Source organism: Enoplosus armatus, chromosome 17 (genome assembly GCF_043641665.1).
Source record: "Enoplosus armatus isolate fEnoArm2 chromosome 17, fEnoArm2.hap1, whole genome shotgun sequence".
Classification (NCBI taxonomy): Eukaryota; Metazoa; Chordata; class Actinopteri; order Centrarchiformes; family Enoplosidae; genus Enoplosus; species Enoplosus armatus.
Window position 1 is genome coordinate 6,851,364 of NC_092196.1, and position 19,314 is coordinate 6,870,677.

General features: G+C 42.1%; 2 protein-coding genes across 3 annotated transcripts; both read left to right on the forward strand.

Annotated features, from left to right (window-relative positions):
- The first annotated feature begins 742 nt into the window (after positions 1–742).
- Positions 743–7,837, forward strand: LOC139300235 (extracellular serine/threonine protein kinase FAM20C-like). Its single transcript, XM_070923257.1, has 10 exons — positions 743–1,266; positions 2,158–2,336; positions 4,513–4,591; positions 4,798–4,890; positions 5,165–5,280; positions 5,414–5,594; positions 6,722–6,831; positions 7,066–7,147; positions 7,327–7,386; positions 7,579–7,837. The coding sequence occupies exons 1-10, from the start codon at positions 743–745 to the stop codon at positions 7,835–7,837; spliced, it is 1,683 nt and encodes a 560-aa protein (XP_070779358.1).
- Positions 7,838–9,606: 1,769 nt separating this feature from the next.
- LOC139300385 (nuclear body protein SP140-like protein) lies at positions 9,607–16,196 on the forward strand. 2 transcript variants are annotated; one of them, XM_070923457.1, is made up of 16 exons: positions 9,607–9,890; positions 10,821–10,995; positions 11,745–11,972; positions 12,263–12,382; positions 12,556–12,689; positions 12,828–12,872; positions 12,980–13,019; positions 13,331–13,426; positions 13,554–13,682; positions 13,807–13,946; positions 14,235–14,303; positions 14,489–14,640; positions 14,759–14,876; positions 15,007–15,081; positions 15,310–15,453; positions 15,601–16,196. In XM_070923457.1, the coding sequence occupies exons 1-16, from the start codon at positions 9,747–9,749 to the stop codon at positions 15,703–15,705; spliced, it is 1,914 nt and encodes a 637-aa protein (XP_070779558.1). In that variant the 5' UTR covers positions 9,607–9,746; the 3' UTR covers positions 15,706–16,196. The 2 variants fall into 2 exon arrangements, with proteins under 2 accessions (XP_070779558.1, XP_070779559.1); XM_070923458.1 differs by having other exon boundaries at positions 11,745–11,939.
- Positions 16,197–19,314: the final 3,118 nt, after the last annotated feature.

Here is a 19,314-nt window from a genome sequence, read left to right on the forward strand (position 1 = left end):
TCTCAGTTATGTCTTAACTGAGGAGACTAAAGCAGGTTTAAACTGCATCCTGATGTTCATGAAAACACTCCTGAATTTCATTAAAAGTGGCATGTTATTGTTCTGGTACAGGAGCTGCGTTCACACCACAACATTCGCTCCACTGGGTTTCGTGAATGGTGCTTTGCGTGTTTGACTGTTACACAATCATGCAGACATTTAGTGAACTAAATGGCCGTGCTAACGTGGCTCCCATACTATTAATGTTTCAGCACTGACAATGGCTGGTGATGGTTAGATGCACCATTTGCACCAGACTCTTCTCTTCTTACCAAATTCAAAGTATCTACTGTGTGTCAGTAAGCTTCATTGCAACCACTTTACCTCTTTGAAATTTGTATTTTTTCTATATTCGACATGTGTTGTCAGATTTCTAGACTGTTTCCTTTGCCACATTAAATAATTTTGCCTGTAATGTGACCAGTACACTGTTGTGCAGTGGCATCATGTGTGTGTGTAAGGCCTCTTTTAAAGGTGATATATCGCTAATTGGCACTTGGCTTAATACAGCTGCCTTCTTGAGCAATTCAGTTACTTCAAAGTTGTGTTCTTATTTTGTCTACTCCTGCATGTGTGTACAAGTGGAATGCAATTATTGAGAAATGTTTCATCATGATCAGGTTTGAAGGGTTGGCAGGGCTCCTGCGTCTGTTTGGATTTTAAATGTCTCTCTCTCTCTGTTGTTTCCTGTCTTTCCTCCAGCATGATAAGACAGAACCTGGGTCGGTCCACTCGCTCCATCTATCTGGGTCTGGCGTGTCTGTCCCTCGCTCTCCACCTCCTTCTGGCATTTTTTTGTCTCTCTGTCCTCCAGACAGCCTGTCCCCCCCCCGCCTCTTCCATTCCAAAAACAGGCACTCAGCACCATCAGTCTTTCTCCCACTCCTCCTCCTCCTCAGCTGCCTCCTCCTCACGTAAACTGCCAACGATCCCCCACAATGAAGAGCATCACAAACTGAATGACAACACCTCACGCCGTCAGGAGAAAGACTCATTCAAAGATGCCACTGAAAGGGAAAAGAAACTGATTGGAGATGGAAAGGTGATTCCAAAGGTCAAGGGTCATTCTAAACTGGAGGCGCTGTTCAAGCACCCGCTGTACAACCTGCCACGCCCAGAGCCGCAGGAAGATGATTGGCTGCTGAGGGTGAAGACAAATGAATATGCAAGAGATACAGGAAATGAGGAAGAGGAGAGGGAAGATGCCATCAGTAATGACAGTGAGTGGTAAGTGAAACAGATGGCTGAGGAGTTTAAGGGGTGCAGTGGCTTTCCACATTGAACATTAAAGGTTTTGGCTTGCTTTACAGATGAGATCATGCGCCTCTCTGGCATGGCTCTATGGATGGCAATGTTGGTCTGTCAGTCGGTCCAACTGTGAAATTCTGTACAGACAGTCACGGTGTCCGGAGGATGATGCCTACTGACTTTGGTGATACCCTAACTTTTCCTCTAGCGCCACCATGGGGTTTTGGTTTTTAGCGAAATGTTTCAATAACTATTGGATTGCCATGAGATTTGGTACAAACATTCAACCTTTGGTGAACCCCTGACTTTTCATCTAGCGCCATCAGGTCAAAACTTAGGTTGCAAAGCAAATGACGTTCCCACAGCTAACACACTAAACTAAAACAGTAAACAATATTCTGTAATGTAATGTATATCAGATAATGTTAGCATGCTAACTTGCTAAACTAAGATGGTGAACATGGTAAACATGCCTATACACGCTAAACTTCAGCATGTTAACATTGTCTTCGTGAGCATGTTAGCATGCTGACATTAGCATTTAGCTTAGCAGCGATGTGCGTAAATATAGCTCCCAAGAACGTCCAGCATTGCTGAAGACTCTTCGTCTGGTTTCAGAATGGACTGTATGGTTCAGTATTTTACTGTTGCCTCACAGTTTCATAACTCCGCTGCTGTCGCTTTGCAAAATTAATGTAATGTCATGTAATGCTCACTTATTTTTTAGGTGCTAAAGTGTTGCTTTATATGGAGCTTTAATACATATTCTTCATTAAACATTTTACCCCCAACAGCTTGTTTTATATCTCAGAGCCAGCCTGAAACAAACTCTCTGAACTTCAGTTTGACTGTAAGCTTCCTCCCCTGAAGGCAGAGCGCCAGTCAGGAGGGAGGCTACGACAAAGTCACTTGGACGAGCGATGTGGAGACCCACCCTCTCTGGCTGCGGTTCCACCTGGGCATCTCTCGCTGGGAGCTGTACAACAGGAAGGATCCCAATCTGGCCCAGCTGACTCACTATTTGGCAACGCAACGTGTCCTCGGTGCTGGTGAGCAAATGAGGGGGGCGGGGCTACCAAGTGACAGGCCAGAGAGGAGAAAGGACTGGGCCAGGGGAAGCCACCAGAAACAAAGGAGGGTGCACAGCGAGGAAGGTGGAGGACTGCCAGCAATATAATTACTCTTCCTTTAATCTTTCTGTTCCTAAAAATACATCCTGAAGTGTCAGCCAGGCAGAATTACTTCTCACTGGCACACTTGTGTGAAATATTTAGAAAACATACTGCAGACATGGTTCTTTAAATATTATCCACAACAAAGCACTTAATTTAGTTATCTGGATCTGTATTCGGCATTTAGTGAAACAAGGATGCCTGAGGAGCCAGTTATCAGGAAATGTGATTTAAGTGGAGTCTAGTTTAAAAGATTCTAATCTACATAACAATTAAATGATAGACGAACTCAATTTAGGTGCCACTATCCCTGTATTTGTCCTGACGTATTATGTTGTCCAGTTGGGTTCAAGGCCGCACAGATACAATACAACACTTCACTTCAGTTGCTCAATACACCAACATTAAATTTAGACACTGACCTAATCTTTACCGTAAACTGTCCCAGTAGTGCTCGGGTTTAATTTAAGTGTGATCATTCAGATTTCCCTCAACATAATTACAAAGTCACAACCATGCTGCTTTCTCATTTTAACTCTAATCCCTTTATACAAACAACCTTGTCTGGGAGAGAGCCAGAGGCAGCGCAGAGACTCCACCAAAGTTTTCACTCATACAGTAAAGTGTGCCAAAGTTCATATTTAGAACAGCAAAGATTACATTTTTAGAAACGCATTCACACACAGTTACACGTGTGGGATGATAGATCCTTTGGGACACAGGAGTTTGAAGAAGGTGGGAAAGCAAACATTGACCATAAACTGTGTTTGTGCAATGTGAATATCTGTGTTACATTTATTGGATGGTGGACACAATAACATCAACGCTTGTGTAGCATATTGCAATCCAGAAACCTTACAGAAACGTGTGCCGCTTACAAAGCTGTGGTTTGTGTTGTTGGTGTAGTGGATTGCAGTACCTTGTCTTGGACTCAACCATGACTTCTAGACACTTTAGAAAACAAAAAGAAGCCGCAATTCCTCCTTGGACGCAAATGAAGTTTTTCATACTCAGATACGAAGAGACACCAACGCCCACACACAAAATACAGATAATGAAACGTATTAAATCTGCAGCCATAATATAATCCTCCCACAATGTACATTATCTAAACACCCACTCACACAAAACCACACTGACCCGAGTGCTCGAGTATCACACAGACATACATAAACACACACACGGGCACACAACTCCACTTGCATCAACGCATGCTCATTTTTTGTTTGCTCATCTCAGATGCCCCGTCGCAGAATGAATAATGCATTGAGATTTGTGTTATACGGAGCAGATTAAGCACTAATCTCAGCTACAGGCTGATTTTTTGTGTGACTGTGTCATCCCTTTTATTTCATGTTTAACACTCACCGCGGTGTAAATATCTTCAAACATTTGACTTCAGATTCATTTTCCTCTCCTCTGATCAGAGTTACAAACAGGTATTATAAATAAATATGAGAGGATTTGATTTATATCTCAGTGTTTATATCTTTTGGTTTTGTTTTACCGGACTTACCCCTACAAGCACATCAAACATATGCTTTGACTCAGCTCATTCACACTGCCCACTTGACTGAAGTGAGGTTGAGGTGGATCATGCTTTTTTTTGGATGAAAAAGTGCCTTGGTGTCCCATTTACAGATCTCAGTGGTGCTAAACATTATTTGCAAACTAGCTAATGATACAGTGAGTCCCTTGTTTATGTGTTGAAGGGTAAAATTGTCACCAAAGACACATTCAAGTTGACAAAAATGATTCAGACGTTTTTACATAAATAATGCAGTGGCATAAAACTGCTAAAAGTAAGTATCTTATCCAGGTCTTATGGGACCAGTAACTATGTAACAGGCCACCACATGTGGAGAAACGTGTGTACTGCACTACACTGAACACACTCAGTGCAAGTACTCATGTAACTATTACAGGTATCATTTCTTTTGATGTAATCAGCAACTATGTGTTTCTTATGCTGACTTAAGAAACACACAGTTGTGCAAGTAATGATCTTTTGTATTATTAATGCACACCCCATATTCACTTTCATATCTTTCAGTTCAGAAGACGGGAGGTACACAGCTCAAACTGCTCGTGTCGTTCCCAAACTACGGACAAGCTCTGCTGAAACCCATGAAGTAAGACGCCACTGTAACTGGAAGCATAAATGACTGACTGATGACAGTCTGACTGGACTGAATGGGACAGAATATCAGTTTTGCTGGTCAGAGGCCTAGAGGTCCCCCTTTTCATAAAACTAAAAAACTTCGAACTAAAAAGTGTTACTGTTACACTTTACGTACATCCTCGTGCACTTGTGTTTATGTGTGTTTTTGTCCCACAGACAATCCAGAGATGCAGAGACGGACGTCAACCTCTTCTACTTCTCAGACTTTGAAAGACACAACGCAGAGATCGCTGCCTTTCACCTTGACAGGTACAGAGTGTGTCAGCAGGCAGCAGGTGTCCTGCTGGGTGAACAGAGTATTCTGTACCAGGTCACTGGTCCAACACTGGAGTGATTCATTCATGAAGCTGCTGTTCAGCTTGTGTCATATGCTTACAAGTAAAGTGTAAATTGAGAAAGAAGAATAGAGGTTTCCTTCTTCAGTCTTTCTTTCACTTCATTCATTCATTCTTGCTGGCTCTCTCTCTTTACCCTCGTTTTTTTGTATCTCGTTAATGTTTGCATCTGTTCCCGTCTCTCTCAGAGTGTTGGGCTTTAACAGGATCCCTCCGGTGGTCGGTCGACTCCTCAATGTCACCGCGGAGATCAGAGAGATCACCACTGACCGCAGGCTGTCAAGGACCTTCTTCACTTCCCCTGGTATGCGTGTGCATGCGTGTAGTTTGCATCCATGCCTGCACCCAAACCTGTTAGTTACACCATCAGCATATTACTGTCCAAACAAACTGCCGGGCCGCTAAACTCAAGCTGTCGTCTCTCTGACTCCCTCCAGTGGGAAACGTGTGTTTCTATGGCCAGTGTGAGTACTACTGCTCAACAGAGCACCCAGTGTGCGGTCAGCCACATGTGCTGGAGGTTTCTCTGGCTGCCATGCTGCCTGACCTCACCCTGGCTCCCCGCAGGTCCTGGAGGTCACCATGGAGACGCTCCTACAGTCGCACCAAGCTTGCGCAGTGGGTACACTCTCTGTCTCTTATTTGATATTTTTGTTTAAAGGTATCAGCACTAGCTTTAAAAGTCATGTCATTTTTGTTTCAAGTATATGTATTACCAATGAACAATTTGAACAGAATGCAGCCCTGCAAAGACTGTTGTGTCCACCTGACATGAGTGTGTGTACAATCATAAGTCTTCACTGCCCTCCAGTGGTGAGCTGCGACAGAACATTATATTTGTGTCTAACACACAAATGTCAGTGTGATCAATATTGATGTCAATACATAGAACTCCTTATTGTTGTGATTATTGATGAGCCAATTTTAAGCTCTTGGAGGACCGTGTGCATAGAGATGATGTGGACACATTTTTCCCTTGCAATCTTATTGTCAGACAGTGTATGTAATGTAAAATAGTATAAAGTATAAAATAGTAAACTATAAACTTTACTAAGTTAAATAACATTATATTTAGGCTGCAGTCTTCCGATAGATCAGCCTACAGTCTGTAGTGTCCTCCTGCTTTCCTGTTCAGCTCAAGTGGATTTTATTTTAGGACATTATGTGTGTCACATCACTGTCCAAGGTGCTGATCCTGGGACCCCCAGGCGGGGTTGCAGGAGCTATCACACTGATGATTTGGCAACACATTATGCTGTTATTGTATCATTTCTGGGCACCGGTCTGGCATTTTTCTTACTTTGGTGGTCCATTTGCTTCTATCAGGCTGTGGCTTTCTAACCAACGTCACATACGTACATTTAAATTTGCTCCTTATTGTCAGTTGGCGCAAAAGACACTAACGTATGTTGCCGATTGCAAAAAATATACTTTTCACCCAAATAAATTGTGAAGTTGAGACTCAGTCATCCTAAATCACAAAGTGAGGCCACAACAGGCAATTTGAATTTGTTTCTGAGTTTAACTTGAGTCCGGTCTCAGAAAGACTAAATCAATTCCATGAAAGGGAGGAATGAATAGTTAGCATGGGCAGCGCCAGCCACTATCAACAAAACCTGTCACACTGTTTAACATAAACAAAAAATCATCCTAACAGTCAAACTAATATGCATTAAAAATGAATGTTATCACTGTGGCCCATCAGTATCCATTTTCTTCTATTTCATTTGCACTGTTGTTCCCAGGTGGGAGAAGGATCTGGCCTACTGTGACACAGTGAAACAGACGCCTCCTTACAACCACGGCACCAGACTGGTGGATCTCATAGACATGGCTGTGCTGGACTTCCTCATGAGTCAGTCTCTACATTTTAAACTCAATCCGGTAGTCAATGTAATGTAATGGGGGTCACTGACCTCTACGTCCTCTTTTAAGAGAGGAGGGAAAAACAATCAAAATGAGTAAATAAGAGCATTATCTCCTATGTTAATGCACTCGGGATGTTATCATAAATTCTCATCGATATGTGGCGTCATTTACTTTGTGTCTTCTTTTCATTTCTACAAACATGAATGTTTTTAATTCAAAGGCAACATGGACAGACATCACTATGAGACGTTTGAGAAATTTGGCAACGAGACTTTTCTGCTGCATCTGGATCACGGACGGGCGTGAGTACCATGAATGATGTTGCCACAATGCTGTTGTTATAGTGGAAGCAACAGCAAAAATGATTTTAAATAAGTATATTTATACTGAACAGGTTATTCTATGCAACATCTGTTTCCTTTCTGACTCAGGTGTCAGTCACTGTGGTAACATTTCTTTTATACTTCCTTCTGATTTCCAGGTTTGGGCGTCACTCTCGGGATGAGCCGTCTATTCTAACTCCTTTGCAACAGTGTTGCAGGTAAAACGAGACAAATGTTTGTTCACTGAGTGACTTGCACTTAAAAATGAGGGAATGTAAGAAACTAGTCCAAGAGTGGATAAAGTTGCATGGTGTAGTACAGAAAACATTGAATTTGGTAAATATTGTTATGCAAACACTTAAAGGCCCCAGAGAGGATAAGGATGCGTTAATATCTCTTTTGACCTGTAGGATCCGTCACTCCACCCTCCTCCGCTTGCGCCTCTTGTCCCTCCCTGGTTTCCGTCTGAGTGATGTCATGCGAGAGTCTCTGGTCCAGGATCCTCTGGCAGGCGTGGCCCCCCTCCTCTCTGAACCACACCTCTCTGCATTGGACCGACGCCTTGCGACCGTCCTACAGGTGGTGCAGACCTGTCAGCATCACCATAAAGACGTAATGTACAACGACTTGGAAGGATATGATGAACAGTACGATCAACAGCCTGACTGAGGAAAGTAATTATATATTAGTCAAAAATATATATTTTTTCCCTCTCAGATCGTTAAATTTTGAGGATTTTAGAAAGGAAGTTTTTGAAAAAAGGCAGGAAAAAATTAAAACAATTTAATCATCTGGATACATATTTTCATTTTTTCAGTTGTGGAAGAGGACTTTAAGTAAAATACCACAGTGCAGAAATACTAGTACTATAGTAAATACTAATAAAGGTCCTGCATTTAAAATATAAGTAGAAATAAACATAAAGTAAAAGTGCTCATTTGCAGAATGGCTGGTTTCAGATTATATATTATATTATTGGATTATACTTATTGATGCATTGCAACATTGAGTTCATCACTTTAATGTTGCAGCTGGTAAATGTGACTTACTTATGTATATATATCAAATACATTACTTTACATACTGCTGGGTTACTTGTGAATTTCCCCCTGGTGATCAGTAAATACTTATTGATATAATAGTATAATAATTCATTTGTTGATTATATTTTGTGTTAACAAACCTGGGTCTGTAAAGTGACTAGTAACTAAAGTTATCTAATAAATGTGGTGGAGTGGAAGTATAAAGTAACAGAAAAGTACCTCAACATTATACTTAAGTACAGTACTTGAGTAAATGTGCTTAGTTACTTTCCACCACTACAGGTTTTATTAGAGGCCCGGCCCCTAGGATGTGAGTCACTGATACAGGATGCACACACATATAAAGACAGGATGGCACTGTTGCCACCTCATATTCTGTTGGCATCCAGAGCACAATAGAAGTTTTGCAATTAATCAATTCAGTCGCCAGTGTGTTTATGTTAATAATATGACCAAAACATACTAATAAAATTACTTCTACAGTTTGATATTTGCTTAAACCTGTGCCTTGAATTCATTTTACCCAAGATGGACTGATAGCTATTCAGTGTTTCAGGTCAATTCACACCTCTAAAGACCATCAAACAACTATAAACTCAAGTCAAGAGACGCGAAACACTGAGCTGATCACTCTGCAGTGGATGATGCCCCCTGTCACTACTCACCAGAACTGCGACTTGCCAGCAGAAAAATAAACACTTTCACTTTCCAAACGTCACTGAAGGGATCTGCCTCCTGCGGGGAGGCGGGGTTGTCAGTCATTTGCCTTGCAAAAAGCCTCGTTCAAATCTCTGGGTGAGTCGGACAAGTTATATTATCATTTCGGGTGTGCTCTGCTCTTCGTCGGAGGTGATATAGTAACGAAATTATTTGGACTCGAAACACCATATTCCCTTATGACTTTATTCTTGTAATATTCCGACTTTTCCCCTCAAAATCTCAGATTTACATACAGTTCCTGAGTAGACCTGGAAGACATCCGCAAGGGGCAACAGCCCAGAAGTCATGCCAAAAGACTTTCTGCATTGTAATGTTAACATCATCATGAGATACAGCAGGACAACAGCATTTCTACAGGCCTTACTGCAATTATACAAATGTGTTGTACTTAAACATTTGTTGATCGCATATAACAGCTTAAAATACAGTACACAGGTGTCATAAATGCAGGAAGTCATATAAATACATCCCCGCTTGTAGTTCCCACTTGTCCTGAACGCAGCACGGTTGACGCACCGGACAGCCGCCTTCCTGCGCGGTCCCGCTGCTTGCTGGAAGGAGGAAGTGAGAATAGGGATCATGTTAAATCCGCTGCTTGTTTACTGCTCTGATTCCTGACAGTCCGGTAAACTTGTTGGTGCTCATTTTTCGTTTCATGTTGTCCAGAAACTAAACGGTAGAGCAGGACAGCTTCTGCGACAAGAATAACTGCCTGTTAAAACAGCGGAAGGAGCGCTTCATTAAGTGCCATTTTAATGTAGCATCTACTAAGCACTTGGGGCATTTTGGCCTGGTGCTTTTTGCAGAGACTAACGATGGACCCGCTGGATTTCCTGGATTCCGACGAACTGCTGCGGTTTTTCCACTGTCACAAAACAGAAATGTCCTGCATGGAGAACCCGCACACCTTTCTCAGCCAGCTCAGGGACCACGACCTGATCCAAGAGGACATATACAAGGTGAGGTACCGGAGTGGAAACGCTACGCATTTGTTATTGCACACTCACACCTCCTCACGCGGGCCCTATTTGAATGAAGCGCGCGCTGGAGTGTGAGAGCGGGAACTGAGCGCGAGTAAGCAACACTCGGTCCCCAGAGATATCTTAGTGGACTTCAGTCCTGTAGTTAACTGGCAATGTGTCACTCATCCTTCTTTGATGTCCTCAAGGAGTCTTTGTCCTGTTGCATGACCCAGAGTAGGGTCTCGTAAAACAACCAGCCTGGGGAGAAGTTCATTAGTTCAATCCTAAAATAAAATGATCTTGATCTCCACGCTTCAAATATATGTGGGTTAGGAAAACACTATCACAGTAAACCAACAGGCTACAGAAACAACCTGTTGTGTATAGAAACGGCTCACTCCAAAATAAATATGACTTCATGATCTGCGCAGAGTGAGAGGTGACAAACATGAACTTTGTAACCACACACAGTGTTTCATTGCAGCCCTGCTTCCATAGAGAAGTAAGGAATTGTCTTAAAAGAGGAAAGTGTGGCCCAGAGAATCATGATGTGATAAAGGACCTTTTGAAAAATATGATAAAATATTTTATAATATTTCCATTCTCCATTGATTATCAACTGCCGTGCTTAATATCAATTCACTTCCCTCTCATATATCTTTCATCTAGAGCTCAGCTCTTGACTGAATCTATCAAATAACAGACATTATGAATCTCTCACCGATCACAGTTTTCAATAAATAAAACCAGACGTTTAACCAATCTAGTAGCCCACAGTCCAGAGTCTCTAAGTGGATTTATACTGTATTAATGAAGACACACACTGTTACATATCGACCAATCAAGACCATTAATCATGATATAGATTTTAGGTATTTAGGCAAATCATCTGACCCTAATTTTGTCCCTCCTTTTGTGTGTGCGCAGAAGGTGAGTCGCATGAAGAATAAAGACACCAGGAGGAAAGCTCTGTATGAAGTTCTGGACTGGTTGGAGAGAAAGCGATCACAGCACATCAAGGTGTTCTGGACGTGTGTCTTCAAGGAGACCATCATGAACCATTACCCCACCCTGCGACTGCTGCGCAACCGCCTCATGGACGGTCAGACTCTTGCTTGTGACTGATGTTTTTCGTACATGATCCCTGACAAATGAATAGAAAAGAAAGAATATGCAAAAGAAAGTATTCCAAATGAAACACACAGTCTTAAGTCTTCACAGTGCTTCAGTTTTATAAAACTCTGCATGCAAGTTGTACCCACATATTCTCTGCTTTTAAAATCTCAATTACAGCTTACAAGAGTTGCCAGGGGATACGTGGAGTAGCTCAACTCATTTGAAAAAATTTAAATTGCGACATTCATGTCACTCTGTAACACCCAAACAGTATGTGTTGCGATTGAGAGGCTGTAAAAACTAGTCAGCAAGCTAGCAGAGACGTCTAAATGGTTAGCTAAAAGTACTGGATAAATGGTTGAAACAGTTAAAAATGAACAAATACACACTTCAAATTGTTCATTAAAAGTAATGGATAAACAGTTGAGATAGTCAGCTATTGGATAAATAGTGAAAAACTAAAAGTAGTGCATAAACCATGATTAAAGTAGTTAGCTAAAAGAGGATCAAAGTTTAAATGTCTAGCTCTGCTCCTCTCCAAACAATTTGAAAGCAAATTTGACCAAACCGGCCTAAACATTGACATTTAGCAACATTAGCTGAGGGGGGCACGCCAGACAGTGGGAGGCACTGGATTAGAAAATAAGGCTTGTTCTCTCATCATTCTTTCACTGTCCTTTGTTCACGGCGTGTACTTGATATTTACTTCATCCATGGACATTCATCTAATGGCAGGGTCGTTCCATGTTGACATACAACTGACCCAGAAGGTGGAAAAGGAAGAGGCAGACAAAGGCAAAAGGAAGGAGCTTTCAGAAGATGAGGAGGGAGAGGAGGAGAACTCGAACTCGCTGAAAAAGAAGAGAAAACAGAGTGGTAGCGCGTGCGATGAGGAGGAGCAGGCCAGTTCATCAAGTCAGTTGACTCCAGGTCAGAGGAAAAAGTCCAAGAAAATATGCTTCTGTGAGTCACCTCCTACTTATGCTTTACTTTTGTAAACATGACTGTATATTACTTGAAAGTGTCACTGCTGAAAAGTGCAATGTCACTCACATTTTGTTTCTCTGTTACAATTCCCCTTGAGTTTGTTATTCAGTCTAAATATCAGGGTACATTTTAAACAATACATTCACTGGTGTGGCTGTGTGCACAACAAACAGGAAGTTAAATGAGCAGAATGTCTGAATCAGAAAAAGAAAGAAAGTTTCTCATTTGGAACAAAGAAGTCAAAATATTTTTATTTTATTTCCCAGCTTCTCCCCTGAAGAAGGGAGAGAAGGGCGACATTTGGACCTGGCCCATCTACAGGTTCCAGCTGCCTGTGACCTGTGGACTCCAGAGGGGGTTACTGAACCGAGACAGGCTGGCTAAAGGTCAGAGGGGCAGAGTAAAACTCAACGACTGAAGTACCTGATTTGGAAAAAGAAGTGTGAATTAGAGCTCTTTAATCACATTTTGATTTGAAAAACACGCAAAAAAATGAAACTTCTGACAGTAACATATTGGCCATCACATTAACACATTCCCAATCCTCTGAATGTTTCAGGACAGAGGTGCATTGTGGTCAAGAGACAGTGGTTCACTCCCACTGAATTTGTGGGGTTTGCAGGGAAGAAGAGCACCAAGAACTGGAAGTCAAGCGTTCAGTGTATGAACACCCCTTTGGGAAAACTTATACAGGTTTGTTGAAAAGGGATTTTTATTTTGGAACATACATGGAACAAGACTGAGGGACACGACTTGCTTTTCTGTAACATTTGCCATGTTAGTGTGCCTCGTTTCTTCACACTCATTTTTGTTTTTTGAATTTCACTGCAGGGAGGTCACCTGAAATCAGCGAAGTACAAAACAGGGTGCAAAAAGGTAAAAACAAAAACCGGTGAAAATACACAAATGAATAAATTCTGACTTTGTAGTGTATCTTCTTGTTTTTAGTGATCTGATCAGAGCCATGTTTCCCTTCCTGCCAGGCCAAGAAATCACTGTTCCCATCTGATCATTTCATCACAGGTTTGTTGTCTTTGTTGACTTTATAACACTACAGGAGTATACATGGAGCAGTGTTTACAGCTTATGAGAGAGCGCTACATCCCCGCAAGCTATTACCTCACATAAAACATTAAAACACTAAAATCTATCATTAGAGCCAAACAGGCAGCCATTGTAGACAATCTCTATATCTATCTGTCTAATTTTTCATGTAAGCAATTTTCATTTTCATATTTACATATTTGGTAAAATTAAAAAAAAGCAAAAAAACAGTCAGTGAGCTTCTCATTTGCTGTCATGTTGGAGAAATCATTCACCTCCTCCTTTTTTAGTGTCGGAGAGAGAGGAAGATGAAGATGAGGAGTGTGACCCGGACAACGAAGACCAGGTTTCGTCAAGCAGCAAAGAAAGTTCTGCAGATGCCACAGGTGCTGGTTTCTACAAAGTGATATTGAGGGTTGAAATACATTTATGCTAACAATAACACAAATGAGATGTGTACCATGTGTTAGCACTGGTTATCCTAATCATACTCTCAACGTGTGTCCATCACAGATGAGGAAGGAGAGGCGGAGGAACAGACTGAGCAGCAGCCAGAAGGTAGCCATGACCGTAGCAAGAAGGTGTTCAAAGTTAAATGTGGAGACGTAGCTGGGACCTTACACAAAAGACGATTTGCATCAGGTAACTACAAAAAAGCAACATTTATATCTGTACGTACTGTTTAATGTCGGATGTGTCGCTCTAGTTAACGGTGTTATGAAATGTGTACTAATTGTGTTTCCTCTAAACTTGCTTTCACCACCAGGGACTTGTGGGAAGAGTATTCGAACTGAGACGAGCTGGATGAGCCCAATGGAGTTCATAAATGAGGCCTCACGTCAGAAGGACGCCTCCTGGAGGAAAGACATCGAGTGTGAAGGGAAACCACTCGGTGTCCTCATAGAGGTAGGCTTCTCTGAAGCTGCAGCACGTTTCTCCTAATGGAAATGTTTTGGCTGTTTTAGCGCATTTGCGAAACAGGCCAAGAAACTAAATGTGAGGTTGTTTAATTTACAGAGTGGAGAAACACTAACATCTGGTTTAGAAACAAATAGATGGAGATGGAGAGCACAAACATATGTAGAGACAGGCTGAGTTAACTGTGGCATTAATGACGCAGTTTTATGAAATTGTGTGTCAGCTCTAAAGATCGATGAAACAATGAGGAAGACACTGTTCATTTGTCTATTTCAGAAAGACATCTTGAAGATCCACTCACTGCTGTGTGCTTGCAGACTGTGCAAACCAGATAGTAAAGACCTGGTAAGTATGTAGATCAGACAAGCAGCATTTCCTCACTCTACATTCATGTTTGCTCTGCATGAACAACGACAGTACAAAGCCTGTGTCTCTCACAGTGAGCTACATTAAAAGTCTGAACCCAGTTTTTTTAGAAACAAGGAACCTTTTTCTGTAATTGCACTTGTAAGTCATGTCTGTCTTGGCAGGACAATCAGAAAAACGATGATGAGTGCGTCATCTGTAAAAGTGAAGAAGAAGAAGAAGAAGAAGAAGAAGAAGAGTTGGTGGTGTGTGATCACTGTCCTCGTTCCTTCCACCAGAAATGTCACCTTCCTCATGTAGAAGACGCCATTATAAGGTGAGCTGTGATCAAAAAAGGGGACAACCAAGACATTAAAAAGAAATGCATATATGTATTTTGTTTGTGTGTGTGTGTGTGTGTGTGTGTGTGTGTGTGTGTGTGTGCGTGCGTGCAGGGACGATAGACCATGGATGTGTACGTTCTGCGTATTCAGAACTAATCAAGAGTACTATTACTGGGATGAGCTGGAGAGGGAAGCAGCCATGTCCTGCCAAATATCACAATGCATGCTGGTGAGCACACTGTCTGTCTCGCTGTCTGTCTCTCTGTCTGTCTCTCTCCATCTTTAGGTCTTTGCATCTTAACGCCTGTCTCTCTGTCACACCGCCGTCACTCTTCTTCTCTGCTTTCTTCCATCAACAGGAATGCCAGTACCTCCTCCTGTGTGTGCGCAGTGCTGATGAGGAGCAAACATTTGCCACAAACCCAAGCCTCTACGTAGGTCTTTGCTTACTCCCATGCACCTGTTTACTGTCTTCCTATTCATGAAACACACCACCAATTATTTAATGCATATTAAATGAAGTGCACTTAATGAGTTGAGCTAGCTGAGGAATCACACTATCTGCAGGTCTTTTCTGGTGGCAGTCTGACATTGATGTAAACAAAACACAAAGGTGTTGCAGGTTGTTGAGCATTTAATTCATTTCTGCTTGGCACCCACAGTTGAAGGACTACTCCACTGTGATCAAGACTCCGATGTGGCTGGGCAACATAGCAGACAAACTCCAGCAGCAGCTCTACCGGACTGTCGGAGAGTTTGTGTCCGACGTCCAGCTTATTTTCACCAACTGTGCTTCATACAACCGAGTAAGAAACAGGGTCATTAAAAACCAGGGTTTGGGTTTCCATCATTTTCACATGTGGAGGGTTTCATCATCAGTTTAGTATCAAAAGTTAAGATTTTTTTTTTTCGGGAAATATTACAGTGACAATGACTGCTTTGTTCTTTTGCAGGACAATGCTGAATTCCTTTCCATGGGCAACAGACTGAAGGAGTTATTTGACAGAGAATTTAAGAAAGTGTTCATCATCCGGGATGTTGACTCAATAGACTGTTGACTGATAAACAGTGATCTGTTGCAATATGTAATTATTGTGATTTACAGCCTTGTGGTGTACATTGTTTGACATATCCCTTGTGCCTGGTGAAAAATAGCCCAAAAGAAATATTTATGTACTTTTAATGAAGTCAGACAAAAAAAATATCCATTACTCGACACGCTCAATGAAAATGTTCAGAAATATCCAAACATTCAATAGCTCAGTGATTCTCTTCAATACAAGTATTTTATATTAATTAATTAATTAAGTAATTAATTAAATGTTAATATTTTTAAACTTCAGTAATAAGTTATGTCCTGTGTGTTGGTCCCAACATTATTTTAACGCCACGTTTCAGGAAGGTTTCCGTGTCTTAAGAATGTATGTATTGTTTAAGTCCGAATGTATTTGCATCATGGCTACAGTGTTTAAAGTGCAATTGACTTGTTCTGTCTCTTTCTGTCTCCCTCTCTCTCATCTGTTTTTAAAATAAAATATTTGTTTGTGTACATCTGTTATGACAGAGCCTTGGCTTGTTTTGACAAACCTTCTTAAAGATGTAAACGAAAGATTGACACTGTGTCACTGTGAGCGATGGGTCTTCACACAGCAGGAAAACACACCTGCTTTTCAGTTATGATGAGATGAGACAGACAGAATGACGTGCATGTTTTTCTGATGCATGATGGTCAGAAAACTGCAGAATAAATCCTGATGATAGTCTCACTTTGAAGCGTTTTTGTTCAGTAAACCCGCACTGTATGTGCGGTCAGCTGACGTCACTGTCACAGTTGCCAGCAGCAAATCTGTGCTGAGAGCTGCGCAGCCGCGCTGCGCATCCGTCGGCTGAGGTGGACAGCGCAGCCATTTCTCTGCCACTCATGAAAAACATACAGACGGGGGGTGGCGTTTGTCCATCACGCACATAACTGACCTGGAGCGCGGGAGTCATGACCTTAGCACCAACCCGAAGCTGAACTCCGCATCGCCGACTGACATCCGCGATCTCCAAACTTTCTCCCAATTCAACGCCTGCGCAGACAAACACTCTCTCTCTCTCTCTCTCTCTCTCTCTCTCTCTCTCTCTCTCTCCTCCATTTGGCTGACACACAAACTGTTTCTGTGTCAGCCATGGAGGAAAATCTGCAAGGAGGCGGCAGCGACGTCGCAATCATGCACGTGAAAACCGAAGCGGTCGATGAGAACACATCTGCGCTGGTTTTGGGCAGCCAGGAGTCGCCTGCGCCCTGCGGAGATACCGCATGCAGAGGAGGAGGAGGAGGAGGAGGAGTGGATCAGACTGCAGAGGAGCTGGCTGACACAGAGCTGCAAGCAGCCACAACAACTACTCCTGTACTGCTGTGTGAGTGCGGAGTTGTTTTATAGTAATGTTCCCGTGGCTTTATCTTTTTATCCTTACAGTGCAAATTACAATAAAGGATGTCGCATTGGACGGTTCATTTCCGTTTTTAAATGACCAATATAAATGTGTCGCTCTGTCATGATGACCATGTGTCTTTGGTCTGTCTCACCATCAGATCCTGTGAGCACAGACCGCTTCTTCACCACATCAGGAGATGGAAAAACTTACCTGAAGATAGCGCCAGGTGAGTGCATCAGTGTGAGAGGATCTTCCTTCTACTGTTGTGATTGTTGTCAGGGTGAGCTCTTGCAAGGACTCCTATCATCAGAATGAAATACAACACATGTTCCATACATACAGCATGTACAACCTGACAGGTGCACAGGAGTTTGAACTCTTCTGCGTAAGAAATGATGAACTCTCACAAGTGACCTTCGTCACCTAAAACGAACGCAACCAAAATTATGTGGCAGTGAAAAATGAATTAAATGAATCTAATTAGATCTAAAGCTCTTAAAGGACGGTTTCTCAACCTTTGCTGGTTAATGACACTGTATTTAGATCCCAGAAATGTGCTGTATATCTTTCAATGGTGAGGAGGGAGCTCCTAATAGAATTTACATAGAAAGGATGATATATTTCCAGCCTATTTCATGTTAAAGCCCCTGAAAACTTGTGTTCAAATCTTAGGTTTTCCTCCATAACGTTAGGTATAATTTATTAATATTTTAATGCTCAAAAACTGACAGCTGTCAGCAGATTCTCATTCAGATGTTGCTAAATCCTGATTGGAGTATTGGAGTAAAGGCCCGCCCACTTCAAACCAGCAGGAAGAACACAGGTAAAAACAGAAATGGAGAAAATCTCGCATGAAATAACCAAACCTGGTATTAACTTTGGCAGCAAATAGTGTGCTCATGTAGGATCCCATTGCTTATAGAAAGAAGCTGGTTTTGCTGCTTTTCATGGTCGTTTAAATATATTTCAATACACCCTCATCCTTACCGCTCTACATATCACCTGTGTCCTCCTCCCAGCTTCAGCGATGCCCCCTGCTCCTTCAGAGAAGGCGCTTCCCTCCGGCTCCGATTTCTCCTCCAAAGCTGTTCTGTGTCTGATCGAGGCCGTTGGCCGCCGCTGGGGCCTGTATGAGACTCGGGAACGCTCACAGCTCTTCCAGAGCGTCCAGGAGGAGATGGCCTCCAAGGGGCACGTGCTTCCTGTCGAAAAGATCCGCCGCAAGTGGAACAACCTCATTGTCACATACAAGAGGGTCAAAGACCGCAGCCGGGAGACGGGACACGCTAAAACGTCCTGGGAGTTCTTTGATGTAAGTCTGATAGTAGGAAAAGTAGGAAGTGTTTCCTGCCTACACAGTGAAAAGTCCCCCCAAAGGTTGGATGAAATAACATCAAACACTTCTTATAGTTATAAATAATCTTGGAGCTAATTTGGACTTGCAACTGGCTCGGGAAATTGAACTGGATCAGGTCTGACCCAGAAACCAACTTCCAACAGTAACAGTAACATGTTTATACAGATTGTTGTGCAAGCAGATGTTTTTTTGGAGAAAAGTTACAATTAGTCAGAATAAACATCCCACTTCCCCTTTGTCAAAGTGTAATATAAATAAAGAAATATATACAGACTAGACAGCACCAGAAACATGTGAATATGTCTCTGAGCTTTGCACATTTCACCTGAAAGACAAATGGAATTTACTGTTTGCTAAACTCCGCCCTCCAACAGTGATTGTCCAATCACAGCATAGCAACCACATACTGTAGCAACAGTATCTAAGGGGGGCGGGGCTTAGCGAATGGTCTGTTTGTAAGGACTTGTTAGCCTCTTCAACTCCGAGGACGAACTACAGAAACAAACCAAGGTTTGATATAAATCTTTAGTGTTACAAATGGGGAATGAAGAAGGAGTCATTGACAGTTATCAATTAAGGATTTTATTGGTAAAACAGTGCTGTTCAAAGGGTTTATAGTATGTGCAATTTGCTTCTGTGGAGAAACAGTATACTGTAGTTTCAAAAGCCCGGTCCTTGGCCAGTTAGTAGCAGTCAGCAGCATATGGAGCCCAGTGTATGAATGGACTGCTCTATCGTGTGAATGATTATCACCTGATCTGGGTGCCACAAGTAACCTGGGTTGTTTATCTCCTGTCTCTATCTCTTTGTGTCTGTCTTTAGTTGATGGATGCCACGCTCTGTGACACTGTTGGCACTCAGGTCACCAACAACAAAAGAAACAAAGGTG

What these genes read in the sequence shown, in the direction of transcription:
- LOC139300235 (XM_070923257.1), top strand. Translation starts at nt 743, where the DNA reads ATGATAAGACAGAACCTGGGTCGGTCCACTCGCTCCATCTATCTGGGT. An exon ending in GCAACGTGTCCTCGGTGCTG is followed by an intron (nt 2,337 to 4,512) that starts GTGAGCAAATGA and finishes CATATCTTTCAG; the next exon opens with TTCAGAAGACGGGAGGTACA. An exon ending in TGTGCTGGACTTCCTCATGA is followed by an intron (nt 6,832 to 7,065) that starts GTCAGTCTCTAC and finishes TTTAATTCAAAG; the next exon opens with GCAACATGGACAGACATCAC.
- LOC139300385 (XM_070923457.1), top strand. Translation starts at nt 9,747, where the DNA reads ATGGACCCGCTGGATTTCCTGGATTCCGACGAACTGCTGCGGTTTTTC. An exon ending in CACTCGGTGTCCTCATAGAG is followed by an intron (nt 13,947 to 14,234) that starts GTAGGCTTCTCT and finishes TGTCTATTTCAG; the next exon opens with AAAGACATCTTGAAGATCCA. An exon ending in ACTGTGCTTCATACAACCGA is followed by an intron (nt 15,454 to 15,600) that starts GTAAGAAACAGG and finishes GTTCTTTTGCAG; the next exon opens with GACAATGCTGAATTCCTTTC.